Here is a 16,899-nt window from a genome sequence, read left to right as displayed (position 1 = left end):
TTTCTGCTGGTGCCAGAATGGGAAGGGCTGCCCGGTTCAGCGAGTGGGTCCACCAGAAACCTCTGGATCAGGTCTGCCACTCTGTACCTTGTTCAGTGGAAGGATGCGGCTCCAACCCTGTGGGACCGGGCGAGACCCTGGGGCTCACAACCGGAGTCTCACTGATCAGTCCTCATCCTCACACAGAGAAGAAACCATGGGAACTGAGGCCGTTTCCCAATATGAAAGTGGCCCCGAGAGGGCTATGGGGACTTGCGTCCACTGAAACAGTGCACAGATGTCTGCCTCTCAGTCAGCAGAGCTCTCTGGGCCTCAGGCCCCTGTGCTATGCCCACACCCTTCCTCAGGATCTTCCCGGCACAGTCAAAGGCCGCCCCCCACGGCTCTCCAGCTGCCTCCTAGAACCCAGCAGGACCACACTGCCTGTTCCCATCCGAAGACACACAGAGCTGGTGTAGCAACACGGAGGGGGGCCATGCCCATCCCACCAGCTCCTTCTCCAATCCCACTGTCTGTCTCGAGCCCTCCTCTTCCTCCCTGTCCTGTGGGCCACACGTGGGAGGCCCCCCGGCCTGCCAGCAGGCCAGCCAGTCCAATCGCCCTGTCATTGGATTCAGGGGTGACTCAAACCCCATGAGGTTATGGTGGCTCCTGGTCTGCTCAGGTGTGCTCACATCCCAACCCTCCCACATTACATCAATATGTTTGCATGATAGGAGACACCACCCAGCACCTCCATGCAGGTGGGCCTCAGCCCTTTCACACAAACCCCCAACCGGTACATGGGTCCTGCTGGGACACTCTGTGTCTCTGCATCCTCCAAGGTCCCAGGGAGCGAGCTACTGGGCTTGGCTCCTTGCTGCAGCCACGGAGTCCTTCAGACACATCAGGGTACACCTCACACAACTCTCCGCTGAGCCCAAGGCCCCGCCGCTGCCCTGCTGCCCCTCCTCACCCCAGAAGGCCCTGCCGACTACCCTCATGGCCCACGCTAGCAAGAGCCCTGTCCCTGCTCTCCGGAGGGCTAAGCGCTGAGACTGAGGAGCGGGCTTCTCCGTCCTGGGCTCGAAGGGGCTCTGGTGGCCTCCTGGGGCTCCATTCCTTTTCGGCTTCATGAAAACACGGCAGAACTCAGGTCCATGCTGCAGGTGGTGGGCAGGGTATCAGCACCCCCAGGCCTTGATGCCCTGTGTGCGGGTCCAGACTCTGGTGGAGCCCCCACGGCCCCTGTGAGTAAGGCTGGCAGAGGAGAGCATGCACATGGGGAGGGTCCCTGCCAGGTCCCAGCACAAGGGCGCCCACGGAGGCACACCTTCTCCAGGCAGGGGGCACCAGCTCTCCTTGCCAAGGCCCGGTTCAGTGGCTCTTCCCAAAAGGCGTGACCAGTAGAGGACGAGGTGTGGCGGAGAAGCGGGATGCCGGGCGCTGGCTGCGTCAGCCGCTCTTGTGCCCCTGAGGGCCCAGCGGGCCAGTTGCAGGAACCCTCCCGCCATCTGCTTCTGAGTGCATCGTCTGGGCAAGAGGACGGGTCCGGTGTCTAAGGGACACTCTGCATCTTGGTGGTGTGCAGCAGGCCTCGCCTTGGAGCCCCACCCTCTCCCATGGTGGGGAGGCCGCCCACACCCGCCAGGGCCCCCATCACAGCCTTGCGGGGGATGCACACTGCACCTCACATCCCCACACATAGACGGGGCTGAGCGGCCCACGGCAGCAATGTCCCCAGCCCTTGACCACACTGGGCACTTGGTAGGGAAGAGCAAATGCCCTTGGGATTCTATTAAAGCACAGAAAACACACGATCTAAGACTGTCTCTGCACCCATTGTCAAGAGGGAGGCCACCCAGGGAGCCGTTTGCAAGGCAGGGGCAGGTCATCTTCCCCCATCATGGCCACAAGACAGGTCAGGAACAGCCTCTACAAGATGCTCACTCGATGGGAGGAGGGAGAGGGAAACACTAGCGCGCCAGGACCACGTTGGAGGCCTGCCCACATCCACCCCAAGCCCTTGCTGTGTCCTGAGAGGACAGCGCTGACTCCCACAGAAAGACCTCTGGGTCCAGAAAAGAGCTTGGGGCCAGTCAGGACACCTTCCCAGACCTTGCCAAAGCTGATGAGTGACTTGTTTCCACACGAGGAAGACCTCCTGCTGCTATTTCTAAGCAAGTGTGGGTTAAGGTTCCTCACAGGCTCTTAGTCGTAAACGAGCACTAACCCTCCTGGAAGGCCATGTTTCCAGACCCAGACCAGGCCCTGAGCACCTGTTCTGCAGGAAGAAATTCTTAGAGCTCTCAAATCATTCAGGCCCTCAACCTGGAAAAACCATGAGAGCTAATTACTGTTCAACTGGAAAAGGAAACAGGAAAAAAAGAGCGTGGGAAGGACGTTAAGAGAAGAGAGGAAGGAAAGGGAGGGGAGGTTCAGGAAGAAGGTCCTGAGCCTACAGGACAGATGGTTTCAACTAGACATCTGGGGCTGGACATGGCAAGGCCATGAGTGTGAATGTGCCACGAGCTGAGCCTTGGAAAAGGTTCACGTTACAGCTGGTAACTCTTCAAAGGGCGATTCTGGTGGTGAACCTTGCCTAGAACAGAAGGCCCCATTGGTAACAACAGCCAACGCCATGCTTCTGGCTCCTGGGACCAGAACAGCCTCCCCAGAGTGACAAAGAGGAGGCTGGCAGAATGGGGACACTGCAGAGAGCTAAAGCTTCCTGAGCTCCACACTCAGTATGGAGGCCTGAGGGAGGGTCAAACACCCCTGGGGAGGGAGTGAGCTGAAAGCACAAGAGCAGGACCTCCTTCCTGAGCCTCTGCTCAGCCTGGGAGCTGGGATTGGCACTGCCTGGCTCAGGGCCACAGTGGCTGCAGGGCCACAGCTCACCTGAATGCACAAAAACCTAAGATGACAACAGCCCCCAAATCCAGCCCCAAGAGGATGCTGAAAACCTGGGAAACCTCTGGGTGCTTGCATTGCATTTGAGCAGTGTGGTCAAGCAGGCTAGTGGGTGCCCACAGGGCCTGGCCAGCCTGTGAGTAGGGACAGGGAGGAGAAGCAGAAAGTGGGGGTGCTCGGCAAAGAGAAGGGGTGAGCGTGGAGAGGCACCTCTGGGAGGATCCCCAGGTGCCAAGACAGAGGCAGCTGCCGCGGTCATAGGAACAGGGAAGGGCCAGGAGTTTTCTCTCTCATCATAGGCACCCAGATCCCTTCACAAGAGCTGCACAGCCTGAAGCCTGCAGAGCCGCAGCAAGACCTAGGAGCCAAGGCCGGCTCTGGGCTTCTCCCACACCTCAACGGCAGTGACAGAAGCAGGCCCGGACAACCCCATCCTGGGTCCTCAGGAGAGGGAGGATGGGCTGGGCCACTAGGGGCCAGAGACAGGTCCTGCTCATCTCAGGCCCTCTGGCCCTCCATGCTCACAGCAGCTGGCAGGGCCGAGGGCGGCACAGGAGTCCGCAGCAAGGGACAGGCAGACAGCAGCACTCAGAGAGAACAGGCGGCGGCAGCACTCAGAGAGACACAGGTGGCGGCAGCACCAGAGAGAACAGGCGGCGGCACTCAGAGAGACACAGGCGGCAGCATTCAGAGAGAACAGGCGGCGGCAGCACTCAGAGAGAACAGGCGGCAGCACTCAGAGAGAACAGGCGGCGGCAGCACTCAGAGAGACACAGGCGGCAGCACTCAGAGAGAACAGGCGGCGGCAGCACTCAGAGAGACACAGGCGGCGGCAGCACTCAGAGAGAACAGGCGGCGGCAGCACTCAGAGAGACACAGGCGGCGGCAGCACTCAGAGAGAACAGGCGGCGGCAGCACTCAGAGAGACACAGGCAGCGGCACTCAGAGAGACACAGGCGGCGGCAGCACTCAGAGAGACACAGGCGGCAGCGGCACTCAGAGAGACACAGGCAGACAGCAGCACTCAGAGAGAACAGGCGGCGGCAGCACTCAGAGAGACACAGGCGGCAGCGGCACTCAGAGAGACACAGGCAGACAGCAGCACTCAGAGAGAACAGGCGGCGGCAGCACTCAGAGAGACACAGGCGGCGGCACTCAGAGAGAACAGGCGGCGGCAGCACTCAGAGAGACACAGGCGGCAGCGGCACTCAGAGAGACACAGGCGGCAGCAGCACTCAGAGAGACACAGGCGGCGGCAGCACTCAGAGAGACACAGGCGGCGGCAGCACTCAGAGAGAACAGGCGGCAGCAGCACTCAGAGAGACACAGGCGGCGGCACTCAGAGAGACACAGGCGGCGGCAGCACTCAGAGAGACACAGGCGGCAGCGGCACTCAGAGAGACACAGGCAGACAGCAGCACTCAGAGAGAATAGGCAGCGGCAGCACTCAGAGAGAACAGGCGGCGGCAGCACTCAGAGAGACACAGGCGGCGGCACTCAGAGAGAACAGGCGGCGGCAGCACTCAGAGAGACACAGGCGGCAGCGGCACTCAGAGAGACACAGGCGGCAGCAGCACTCAGAGAGACACAGGCGGCGGCAGCACTCAGAGAGACACAGGCGGTGGCAGCACTCAGAGAGACACAGGCGGCGGCAGCACTCAGAGAGACACAGGCGGCGGCAGCACTCAGAGAGACACAGGCGGCGGCAGCACTCAGAGAGACACAGGCGGCGGCAGCACTCAGAGAGACACAGGCGGCGGCAGCACTCAGAGAGACACAGGCGGCGGCAGCACTCAGAGAGACACAGGCGGTGGCAGCACTCAGAGAGACACAGGCGGCATCACTCAGAGAGAACAGGCGGCGGCAGCACTCAGAGAGACACAGGCGGCGGCAGCACTCAGAGAGACACAGGCGGCATCACTCAGAGAGAACAGGCGGCGGCAGCACTCAGAGAGACACAGGCGGCAGCACTCAGAGAGACACAGGCGGCAGCGGCACTCAGAGAGACACAGGCAGACAGCAGCACTCAGAGAGAATAGGCAGCGGCAGCACTCAGAGAGAACAGGCGGCGGCAGCACTCAGAGAGACACAGGCGGCGGCACTCAGAGAGAACAGGCGGCGGCAGCACTCAGAGAGACACAGGCGGCAGCGGCACTCAGAGAGACACAGGCGGCAGCGGCACTCAGAGAGACACAGGCGGCGGCAGCACTCAGAGAGACACAGGCGGCGGCAGCACTCAGAGAGACACAGGCGGCGGCAGCACTCAGAGAGACACAGGCGGCGGCAGCACTCAGAGAGACACAGGCGGCGGCAGCACTCAGAGAGACACAGGCGGCGGCAGCACTCAGAGAGACACAGGCGGCGGCAGCACTCAGAGAGACACAGGCGGTGGCAGCACTCAGAGAGACACAGGCGGCATCACTCAGAGAGAACAGGCGGCGGCGGCACTCAGAGAGACACAGGCGGCATCACTCAGAGAGAACAGGCAGCGGCAGCACTCAGAGAGAACAGGCGGCGGCAGCACTCAGAAAGACACAGGCGGCATCACTCAGAGAGAACAGGCGGCGGCAGCACTCAGAGAGACACAGGCGGCAGCAGCACTCAGAGAGACACAGGCGGCGGCAGCACTCAGAGAGACACAGGCGGCAGCAGCACTCAGAGAGACACAGGCGGCAGCAGCACTCAGAGAGACACAGGCGGCAGCACTCAGAGAGAACAGGCGGCGGTAGCACTCAGAGAGAACAGGCGGCAGCACTCAGAGAGACACAGGCGGCGGCACTCAGAGAGACACAGGCAGCGGCAGGACTCAGAGAGACACAGGCGGCGGCAGCACTCAGAGAGACACAGGCGGCAGCACTCAGAACAGGCAGACAGCAGCACTCAGAGAGAACAGGCGGCGGCACTCAGACACAGGCGGTGGCAGCACTCAGAGAGACACAGGCGGCGGCAGCACTCAGAGAGAACAGGCGGCGGCAGCACTCAGAGAGACACAGGCGGCGGCAGCACTCAGAGAGAACAGGCAGCGGCACTCAGACACAGGCGGTGGCAGCACTCAGAGAGACACAGGCAGTGGCAGCACTCAGAGAGACACAGGCGGCGGCACTCAGAGAGAAACAGGCGGTGGCAGCACTCAGAGAGACACAGGCGGTGGCAGCACTCAGAGAGACATAGGCGGCGGCAGCATTCAGAGAGACACAGGCGGCGGCGGCACTCAGAGAGACACAGGCGGCAGCATCACTCAGAGAGACACAGGCGGTGGCAGCACTCAGAGAGACACAGGCAGACAGCAGCACTCAGAGAACAGGCGGCGGCACTCAGAGAGAACAGACGGCGGCGGCAGAAGCCCCAGGCAAGCAAGTCGGCCCCTCCGTGGCCTGTCTCTCTGCCCCATGCTGCTGGGAGGGGCTTCCCTAGGGCTGGAGCCCTGGAGAAGGCCGACTTTGGCTGGAGCCTCATGGAAGGAGCGAGCAGAGCAAGGGAGCCACCCAAGAGATGGGAGGCCAGGAGGGCAGACATACTTGAGGTCAGCAGAATGGGCAGCCATGAGGTTTCTGAGGCTCTTGTCAGCAAGAGGGCAACCAGAGAGGCTGAAAGAGAAGAGATGGGATATTGGAGTGAGCCAGAGGGGAGCAGAGGAGGAGAGGGGAAGACCCACCACACAATACCCAGGCCAGCCTGGACCCGAGCAGGGACGAACCTGCGGTGAGAGGCATAGTTCCCGGTGATGTGGCCGCTGCCGTCACAGCCAGGGGTGGGGCAGCTGAACAAAGGAAAAAGAGTGTCAGAACAGAGAGCAAGGCACACCTGTCAGGCCTGCCCCCTGGGCAAGCCTCCTGGGGGAGAGGGGCTGACACTTGTCCTCGACTCACCCACGAGCCAAGGGGAGACTCCTCCCCCCACGGGCCTCAGACAGCAAGCTTCTCCCACACAACTAAACTCAGGGAGGAAAAAGGAACCAAATTCCAGCTCAGTGTGAAGCGGGGACATCTCGGTACGCACACGGGTGCGCCCGCGAACGTGCAGGCAGGCAGTCCCTTCCTACAGCGGCGTGACCCTCTCTGAGGACAAGGTCCCAGACCAAAGCCCGGGAAGAGCAGTTGCAGGTCTGGTTCATAGACAGCAGAAGAGGAAACCCAGGGACAAACCAAGCACAGGGGAGGGCTGGGTCCCCGGCGGCACAGCCACCAGCCACAGCCTCCCACAGTCCTGCAAGAGAAGCGGGGCTCAAGGAGGGTTGACCAGAGGCTGTGCGATGGCATCCAGCTGTGGGAAGACTCCCTATCTACCGGCAGCTTCCCCTGTCTGCAGCAGCGTCTGCTAGAAGCCTGTGAGGACCAGCTCCAAGGGGCTGGCTGGGCTGGCAGAGCCAAGGGCACTGAGTCCTGAAGCACAGGGCACGCCAGTGGGCTCTGTGAGCCAGGGCAGATGGCTGTGGCTTGGGAGAGGGTCTGCTTCCCTCAGCCCTCACGCTGCTCTGTGGGCCCAAACAGGGGCTCTCCCTTGCTCTTACTAGAAGGTTGTGTTAGATCCCAGTGCAGCGCAGAGATAACGGGAAACCTGTCACCCACTTCCGGGTTCAAGATGGCCGTCACGCAGGTCGCCCAACCTCTCTGGCCAACAGGACGGTCGGCGCTAAGCTGGGGCAGGGACAAGGCCTGGGGCTGAGCACATCTGGTCTTAGGGACTCAGACCAGGGCACGCTTTCTTCCAGAGTACGAAGGCTCTCAAGGAGACCTCTTGGCCCAGGTGGGGACTTACGTGAGCAGCTCCTTCTTTATGTCCTTGGAGAGAAACTTCATCTTAAAGTTGGTCAGGGTAACTTCCCCGGGGTACTTCCGCTCCTCAAAACTCTCTTCTGACACTTCCTGGTCATCTGCTTCAGAAGAAGCAAAAGAATGGGCTGCTGGCTCTGACTGCAAAAGACCAGCAGGGAGACGTTTTAACCGGCTGGCGGGGGCCGGGTGCCCGACCCGGGGCGGAGGGAGAGGGGCCCTTCAGAATAGGGCTAGCAGAGACAGTTCCCCAAGGCTCCTGCCTTCTGGATGAGGGAGGAAGACCTACCTACCTCCCCGGAAAACACAGAAGACAGCAGCCCTGAGGGGCTAGAGTGCTGCACACTTTGGCCAGAGGAGCCCGGCCACCCCGGGAACAAGGCCTGGGTACCGCCCAAGGCGGGCAGCCCGCCGCCCCCCCCGGGCCTCGGGCCTGTGTGTCCCTCCACCTGACCGCTGCTGGGCCACCTTCCAGACACAAGAACCTACACGCGGCTTCTCGGGGCTCAATGCGCGCTACCACCGGACAGTGCTTGTTGAGATGTAGGCCGGTGAGAGCATGGCGCGAGCAATAACTTACAGGCTGCGGCCTTGAGACCCCCGTGCCCCCCCAGCCACAGCAGGCCCCTCCCGAGCCCAAGGTCTAGGTCTAGAGGGGTTAGGAGCCAACCGAGGGCAGGACACGGCGGACACAGGGCCGAGCAGGATGAAGGAAGGGAAGGCCAACACCCTACAGTGGGTCAGTGCGGTCCAAGTCCCGGGGCTGGCACATGTGCGTCTCAGGCAAAGGCTCACCCTCTCGGGGCCCAGGTGATACATGCACAAACCCGAGACAGTAGCAGCCCCTTTCAGGATTTCTGGGGACTCGGAGCGCAGAGCCCAGAGCAGCAGAGGCTCTCCGGGACGGACAGTGAGGCTTCTCCATGCCAGGGGCGGGGGGGGTTGTGATTCCTGCTGCAGAGACTGTGACTGCACAAGGCACGGGGCTAGTATTCCCTCCCCTGAGCAAGCTGAACTTAAGCCAGGTCTCCAGGATAAACGGCAGCTTCCCAGAAGCCCAGGGAGGAGGCCATTCCACAGCAAGGGAGGTGTCCCCAAGGCACACTGACACTGTCCTGGCCACTGCCAGAGGCCAGGGAGGGAGGTGAAGCTAAGAGTGGGGGTGTGGGATGAATCGAGGAGCCTCGTGCAGAGCTGGGGAGTCGAGTTGGGGGTCCTGGGCCGTGGAAGAAGGGCCCAGAAGGCCTGGATGAGGGAGGCATTTCTGGGGGTGACCCACCCATGCCCAGAAGGGAGCTGAAGGAAAGGGAGGGACTGGGAGTGAGCTGAGGCTCTAGGGGGAGAACGACTATGGGGACAGGCTTCTGTGGGCAAGGACCTCAGGACCTCTGAGACTGATGACATGAGTCTTGGGGGGCTCAGAGGGTATGGAAGGGAGAAGGGGAGGAGCCAGGGATGTCAGCCTGAGCCAGGAGTCATGGAAAGGTGCGGGGAGGAGTCAAGCGAAGGGCTACATTCACCAGGAAGGGGGCTTAGACCTTGGAGCAGGACTGGAACAGGTAAGGGCAGACTGCTGGGGGGTTCCCCCTGTGGGGGCCACATCTGGCCTCAGACTGGGCTCCCACTGGCCAAGGAGAAAACCAAACACACAGTCCCAGAGGGCTTGCCCAGGCCAGCCCGTCCCACTCAGGGCTCAGTCTGAGAGGCGCCCCACTCCCAGAGCCTAACACCAAGTTAGAGCCATGGGACTGTGCCAAGTGACCTCAGCCAGGGGCCCAGTCTCCCCCTCTGTGACGCAGACACATGGGAGAGGCGTAGAGGGTGCGGGGGGTGGGAGGACTGAACTACAGGCTGGTTGTCTCCCAGAGAGGTCTCCTCCACAGGGACCGGCCCCCTGCCCTTCTGGGGTCAGTGGGAGGGGGTGCTGGCAGGGACAGGGAGGGAGAATGAGGGGACCTGCTGGCCTGCCCACACTGTGGAGGCCCCTGGGAGTCTATGCCACCCCCGCAGCTGGGCTCTGCTACTCAGGACGCACACATCTGTGGGGAAGAGCTTTCAACCAGTCCCACTCTGAGGAGGGTAGAGTGGCTAGAAAGGGCGGTTCCCTTGTCCCCAGACTGCAGCTCCGACAAAGACACCTGTCTTGCTGCTCTTTAACAGGTGGTACTGGTCTCAGGACTCAGGCCACTGCCCACCCTACAGCCTCCTCTGTCCAAGGAGCCGGGTGGCTGGTATGTCGTGCAGATGGTCAGGAGGGACTGCTGCAAAATTCGGGGTTGGGGAGGCCACAAAACCCAGGAATTTGGAGCTGTTCCCGAGTACGTCCCATGGGATGTGAAAGAAGCCCTCCTTCTCCCCATGCTTTCCGGGGGCCCACGATGGTGCTGATCACCAAGTCCGTGGAAGCGGGAGAATGACCTCTCTCTCAGGTAGGACAATACCACAGCATGGCCCCAGGCTGAAAAGCCCTCCAGGATGGCAGGCCGGGTTCTCTCTTGCCAGAGGTGGCCAGGCCCCCTGCGTGCAGGGACAGGTCCCCAGTAGCTCTCCCCAGAGACGTGAGAGCCTGTAGGCCCCACACTCACCTCCTCGGGCTCCTCTTCTCGCGGGCGGCTAGGCTTGGTGTAGTCCAACGGTCGGTCCCACTCGTCCTGGCGGGAGGCCTGGCTGCACTGGGGTGAGGCCATGGAGCTGCTGGGGGCGGCGCTGACGCTGCTCTGGCGCTGGGAGGCGTCGGGGGCCTTCACGCCGGGGCCGCCTCCCGGGAAGGCACCATCACGCTTGCGGTGTCTGTGCATGCTCAGGTCCAGGGTCCCGTTTTCATCCACCTCGATGTCCGCAGCCTGCAACCACAAAGGCAGAATCCGTGCTAGGGACTTCACCCCATGGGTGACTTCTGGTCCACGAATCAGCGTCACAGACAGCCCAGGACAGTGTTTCCCTCGGAAAGAAGCAGGCCCAAACCAGAACACGAGAGCCTCTGAGAAGCAGGCTTTTGACTCGCCAACTCCTGAGATCGAGGCGGAGGGGCCGCCACTCTCTCCCAGGTCCTGCTAACGTCACCAGACCTTGAGACACGCTGACCATGATCACACAAGGACATGTGCTCAACCGTCAGCTTCAGGAGAACATGAGGTCACATATACGTGCATGACCCTCAGACTCAGGGGAACACGGAGGAACATGCGTGTGCACAGCCATTCAGTCCCACTTAGGCACAGCACACAGAGCTCTCAGAGGGGACTCACGCAGCCCCCCCGGTCACAGGAGCCACGAGCCGGAGGAAGAGAAGGTAAGAATGATGATTGTCCAGCGGACACTGAGTGTCCTAAGCACATGTCACGTGGGGGCTCGTTGTCCAGACTGTAAACCCCCCAGCCTGTGGCTGCCTCAGAGGGGTTCCTCGGAGGGATTCCTTGGAGGGGTTCCTCAGAGGGGCCGCACCCACCTTGCTGGGCAGGTCCTGTGGCTTTGTGCTGAGGTTCTCGGGCATCTCCCAGCAGCGCGTGGAGAGGTTCAGGATGGCCGTGGCAGCCATGTGCGCAGCCTCAGCATCATGCGTGTAGTCGAAGCCTGCAGAAGGGGGTGAAGTGCGGGGGCTGTGCCTGGGGGGAGAGGCCTTTGGGAAAGGTTGGGCTGCAAAAAGGGAACAACAGCAGCTGGTATGAGACTGGAACGGGAGGCGGCCGCCCGGACGCAGTGGGGAGCTCTGGCTGGCTGGGAGGGCACGGCGCGCAGCTCTAAGGAGGCTGGCCCGGGGCAGGGTCACTCATCCCCGTCACGGGGCCACAGCACACCCTGCTCGTCCCCTCAGAAGGTGTCCAGGAGGCCATTTCCAGCTCGTTTAACATTTGGGCAGAGAGGACAAACGCCTCCAAAGTCATCCCAGCCTCTCTGAAGCGTCTAGCGAACATACACCGTCAGCTGGGGACGCTGATGGAGGGCACAGACCTCTGTGAGCAGGAGTGGCCGGAACATGACTCAAGTAGGAAAGTCCTTGTCCCAGCATCTCAAAAGGCTACTTTTGGTGTCCCCATAATACCACTTCAGTAAAGTCATGTTATCTTTCAAATAAACATGGCCAATGAAGGCATAAAATGTTGTCTTTTCTAGTGATTATATTACAGCCCTAAACCAGCTGTCAGGTGTTACACTTCCAACGTCATGGCAGCACCAGTAAGTTCCCAGACCTCCGGAGAGATCCCTGTGCATGCTAGGTCCTCCGTGGGCGTCATGGCACTGAGCAGATGGGACAAAGGTCCACACTGGTGCTGGCGGCTGTGTCAGCCCCTGGTGTTTCCATTATTAATGTGACAGAAAGTCCTCACAGCTGCATCGGAGGGCCAGACACCCCTGGGGAGACACCAGCTCCCGTCTCACGGGCTCAGTGGGCTGCTTTTCCATTTCATATGTGTTTCTCAGGCTAATGGGCTTGCAACCCACAGATTGGTATATTCAGTGACCAAAACAGACAGAAAGGGTTGTTCTCCAAAGTTCAGAGGAACACATTTTGTTAGTACAAGTACCCAGAAAACCTGTGGCTAACACCGCAACACACTGTCCAGTGAGACGGTCCTCATGCAGGAAGGCTAACAGATTCTGTCTGCCCAGGCTCAGCGTGGCGGCTCTCTGAGCCCCCACAGGACGGACCACATCAGGGAACTTATTCTCAAAACTTTGGACACCACACCATGAAGGACCTGGGTGTTGTTTCACGAACAGTGAAGAGATACATCGAGCGTGATGGGGAACATGGTGGCAGTAACATAAGGAAGACACGGACTCTGGGAAAGCCACCGTGGTAGACACGGGACACCCAGGGCAGAGAGACCCTACATGCTGCTGGTGAGGGGTCCCTCCTCCCCCCTCTCAAACCCTAACCTCCCAGGAGTGGGTCTCCCCAACTTACATTTAAAGGCTTTAGGTGAGGTTTCGCTGGTCTGAATCTTTGGGGCAAGCATGCGTTTGCCAAAAACCTGAGCGTCAAAACTTGCGTAGTCAAAGGTGACCTTGGAGAACTTCTCCAGCTCCTTGGCCAGGTTAGCCCTGGGGGTGGCAGGGGCCACATTAGGCCGGTAGCTTCCATACGGAGGGACTTCAAGCTGCTTCACGAAGCACATAGGCCTGAGGTGTAGGACAGAGGTGTAGCACCGTGAGGACAGGACCAGGGACCCCAAGCCCCACCCTACAGCCCACTCAGGAACCCCTCAGAGCCCCATGTACACAGAGACCCTCCCCCACATCTCCCCACGAAAGGGTGCCTGGGGCCTGTTCTGGATGAGGAGAGCCGGGAGCAAACGATGAGCCTTGAAGGGATGACAGCATGTGTCCCCACAGACCAGGGGGGGAGGGCAGGCCTCAGACGTCCCCCCAGAGCTTAGGAGGTCCGCTTTCAAAGAGCTTGGCTACCAGTAGTGGGAGCCTTTGGCAGGCAAGTCCACAGGAACGTCCTTCGGACAGTGGCCAGCCACCCCTAGACGGAATTCTCCTGCTGCAGTAACAGAGCTGCCCAGTGAGAAGGGAGATGGGACGTCCAGACATAACGTGGGTGCTTCTGAGAACCGGGCTCAGGGAGGGCCCGACTCAGCTCTCGACTGGCCAGGGCCTCAGCCCTGCACTATTCTCTGCCTGACGTCCGTGGAGAAGAGCCGCAGAGGGGCTGAGCAGGCTGACAGCAGGGAGCCCCTGCGGGCCTTCGCTCACGGTCACGAGACTGCACAACGTTGCACATACAGGACAGTGGGGCGTGAAGATAGGAGCGGAGACAGCACGGCGCTGGGGCAGGAAGACCAGCCAGGCGGGGAGTGGCCCCCACACAGTATGTGGACAGGCTTCTGCGCTGATCAGCTCAGAGAGAAGGGAAGGAAGAGGAGAGGCACGGCAGCTCTCTCTGCTCCGACTCTGAGCCAAGCAACGGCTGCGGCCGGGGTTCAAGAAGGGGAGGTGGGACGATGAAATAGGAGCCCGGGGACAGACCCCGCAGCCCTGAGGAGATCAGATCTGAGCCTGGACTTTGGAAAAGCAGCTGTCCCAAGCATAGGCCCATTCCCCTTCCGCAAGGAGGGCAGAGGGCCAGGCAGCCCCCCGAGGAGTCCCCGGAGAGTGCTCAGGCACCACCCAGTGGAGAAAAGAACCCTGAGCTTGGAGCTGGCGCACGGGTTGCTGGGCTCCTTGGCCGGGGCCCCATCCCGTAGCAGATGGGAGTGTCTGGGACGCCAGCACACGTCTGCACAGCCTCGCCCCACCCCCCGGGGACGACCCCCAGAAACATGGCCACGCCGCAGAAGCAGAGCCTGAACACCGGCCTCCATTGCTACCGTCCGAAGCTCGGCACCAAGGGCCTGGGGAGGCGAAATGTCACGACCTCGTTCAGGCCTCACGAGGTATTTGCGAAGTCCGCGAAGGGGGGTCCGATTCCTGGGAGCACAGCCACCGTGTGGGAGGCTCTTGGCCCCCGACTCTGAGCTCCCAGGACCTCGCCTGCCTGCTGGTTTGACGTTTTACCCTTGACTTAGATCAAGGCAGGAAAAAACTGGATTAGTAGCACGGCAAGCTGGAAGGAACAGTTACAGGATAGAAGCAAGAAGCAGCTTCCAAGCATCTTCAGAGTCAGCCAGCAGGTGGAAAGGAGCCCACTGGACACGCAGGGCTGAAGGCCCCGTGGATGGAAGTGCAGAGGGGTGAGGCCCTGGCTCTGGCCCCCCCGCCCGGAGACCCCTCACAGAGGACCCACAGAGCAAGTCAAGGGGGGTGGCCAGGTTCTCTGGCTGAGACCTTGGCAGGCACACACCAGGGAAGGGACAGGGGGCTGCGTGGGCCCTGGAAGGAGGCGGGCCTCTCTCCAGACCAGGGTCTGCGCTATTGCCCAGGTTCGTGCCCGCTCAACATTCTCCTCTGAGGGGCAGACACGGGACTGGGATCTTCAGAACTGGGGAAGGGAAAGGCTTCTGAAGTCCCGGTCCCTCAGAGACACGGGGAGCAGAGTATCCACAGAGTGAGGGCACTTGGTGGGGAGCCACCTCGCTGGCCAAAAGCAAGAATCTGAGGCCAGGCTGGCCAGGGGCCAGGGCCAGCTCCCTCCACGCCCCCCTCGCCAATAATTGCTGTCTTGGGCAAGCTCCCGACACTGTGGCTCCTGCCTTCACAGGCACAGGGGTGGCGGGATGCCAAGCACATGCATTCTTAATGGCCTTTGGGGAGCCCCTGATCGCTGACATCTGTCTATACACACGCTTGCCTATGGCTGCCTCAGAACCTCTGGGGTCACATGCAGGCCGTGCTCTGAAGGGCACCACAGGCCTCCGTCCTCGCCCTCGGTTCAGGGTCCTTCCCTGAGGTGAGGGAGGTGCAGGCAGGACAGCCAGGAAGGAGCAGCTCCTGGAGTGTTTGGACGCTAATGGCCGCCAGCTGGGGTAGTCTGGTCTCTGGAGACAGGACCAGCATCTCCACAAACAGCCCCTGAGCACTCCCCAGAGGGGAGAGCTGATGCCTTCGGGGAGAGCAAGGCAGGGCGGCCTCGCAGGTTTGTGCCACAGCGGAAACACGGGTGAGTGCGCAGCTGTCAGACTCTGTCCTATGTGCCCCAGAATCTAGCCTCCAGCTCCCCCTGGGAGGCCCCCAGGGCAACTCAGGCCCTCAGCACACGCACACGCACGTGCGCGTGGGCCACCCAGAGATGCTGGGAAGACCCCTGTGGGACCCTGGAGGGCAGGTGCTTTCCGCTCTGGGGCTCATCTCACTCACCTGAGGATCCGATCGGAGCTGGAGCTACTCTTGGAAGGGTCTCCCGTTTGAGGCTGTTGCTTCTCATGAGACTTGGCCAATTTTTCAGCAGCAGCAATGGGACATCCAGACAAACTGGAGAAAAGGTAGAGGTCAGCTAAGGACTGTCTTCCAGACCCAGACCCAGCCTGTCCATGCCAGGAGCTTGCAAACACCACCCAGAGCCCAGGGAAGTCTCCTGTCTCTCTTGCTCTGTCCTCGAGCCCTCAGGGTAGCTGTGCACGTCGCTTTCTGTTTGGGGAAACCCTCAGCAATGACAGCGGAAGACAGAGCCGACCCTAAATGCTTTCACAGCTCGAGGCAGGTCTGGGCAGTGGGCCTGCCGTTCACCTCCCTGCCCTCCTCTCACTGCCGACCAGAGAGTAGCCCTCGGGACCTGTCTCTGGCTCATGCTCCATCAGCCAACCCGGGGAGTCCCAAGGCCATGCAGCCACACACCCCAGGTGCTGACCCTGGAGGCCAGGCCCCTCCCCGGCAAGTACCTGATCTAAGACACCGTGGGAGCAACCTCAGCTGTCAGCATTGGGCTGACCGGCTGCTGGCCAAGGGACAACCACAGCCCCACTCAGGAGTGTGGCCTCTTCTCAGAGAAGTGCAGCCGCCTTTGCAAGGACACAGCCCGTCACAGCCACACTACCCAAGGCGCTCCGGGTGGGGAGTACGGTCACCTCTCGCTGTGCAGGATGGCAGACAGCGAAATCCCAAGGGAACCCCAGGAATATCAGGTCTGCCTGGGCCGCGGCCCCCACACTCTAGCCTGGATCTCGGTCCTGGCGGGTGGAGGCCTCCCAGGAGAGCCTCACCTGGCTCTCCCCAAGGGCAAGAGGCCTCTCTGGGGGGCACACACCCATCCCTCCAGCACCCTCGTGTCTCAGGACCACTCCCATAGGGACCACACCTCGGGGCACCATTCCGACACCCCACCAAGAGGCCTGCCCTGACCGTGCACCCATCCCAGGCCGGGGCACACACACAAGGCCCAGCCCGTCCCACCACCGCCCCCGCCACGCCCAGTTCTACCTAAGTACCTTCTGTGAGTGTTGCGGTTGCTGTTCACGTGGCCTTGGCCGGTGCAGCCGGGGGTGGGGCACTTGAGCACGTTCTCGTGCATGGCCAAGACTGCGAGAGAGCCAGAGGGAGGGACACGCTGAGCACGGCCAAGGAAGACGGAGGGGCCCCATGTGAGGTCTGCAACCTTGTGGGAGGATGGCAGCTGAGAGCAGCAGCCGGGAGGGCCCGCCGGCCTCAGCCCAGTCCAGCTGTGCTCCCGCCCACCGTGGCCCCGGCCTCCCTGGGGCAGAAGCCAACTTGCCCTCAAACCCCCCGGTGGTTCTGTGATTTGCCTTTGAGACTCCTGTTCGCAGTTACTGCCTCTAGGCTGGAAGTGAGGACAGGCCCTCTCCTGTGCCCGTCAGAGCACAGGCGACTGGCTGTCCCCTCACAGGCCTCCTGG

The 16,899-nt window shown here is 61.4% G+C and overlaps 1 protein-coding gene across 3 annotated transcripts in view; it reads right to left on the bottom strand.

The window, feature by feature from the left end:
• Positions 1–16,899, bottom strand: part of MYT1 (myelin transcription factor 1) — a 70,538-nt gene that overhangs the window by 11,983 nt on the left and 41,656 nt on the right. For all 3 annotated transcript variants that reach the window (XM_047744252.1, XM_047744253.1, XM_047744254.1), the window contains exons 9-16: positions 16,475–16,565; positions 15,408–15,521; positions 12,574–12,788; positions 11,113–11,237; positions 10,250–10,507; positions 7,651–7,805; positions 6,590–6,652; positions 6,411–6,479 (exon numbers count right to left, since the gene is read on the bottom strand). In XM_047744252.1, coding sequence (XP_047600208.1) covers positions 6,411–6,479; positions 6,590–6,652; positions 7,651–7,805; positions 10,250–10,507; positions 11,113–11,237; positions 12,574–12,788; positions 15,408–15,521; positions 16,475–16,565 — 1,090 coding nt within the window. The remainder of the gene's footprint in view (positions 1–6,410; positions 6,480–6,589; positions 6,653–7,650; positions 7,806–10,249; positions 10,508–11,112; positions 11,238–12,573; positions 12,789–15,407; positions 15,522–16,474; positions 16,566–16,899) is intronic.

This window comes from Lutra lutra, chromosome 9, assembly GCF_902655055.1.
Source record: "Lutra lutra chromosome 9, mLutLut1.2, whole genome shotgun sequence".
Taxonomy (NCBI): Eukaryota; Metazoa; Chordata; class Mammalia; order Carnivora; family Mustelidae; genus Lutra; species Lutra lutra.
Note: the sequence above shows the minus strand (reverse complement) of the source record. Positions and strands in the feature narration are given on the sequence as shown.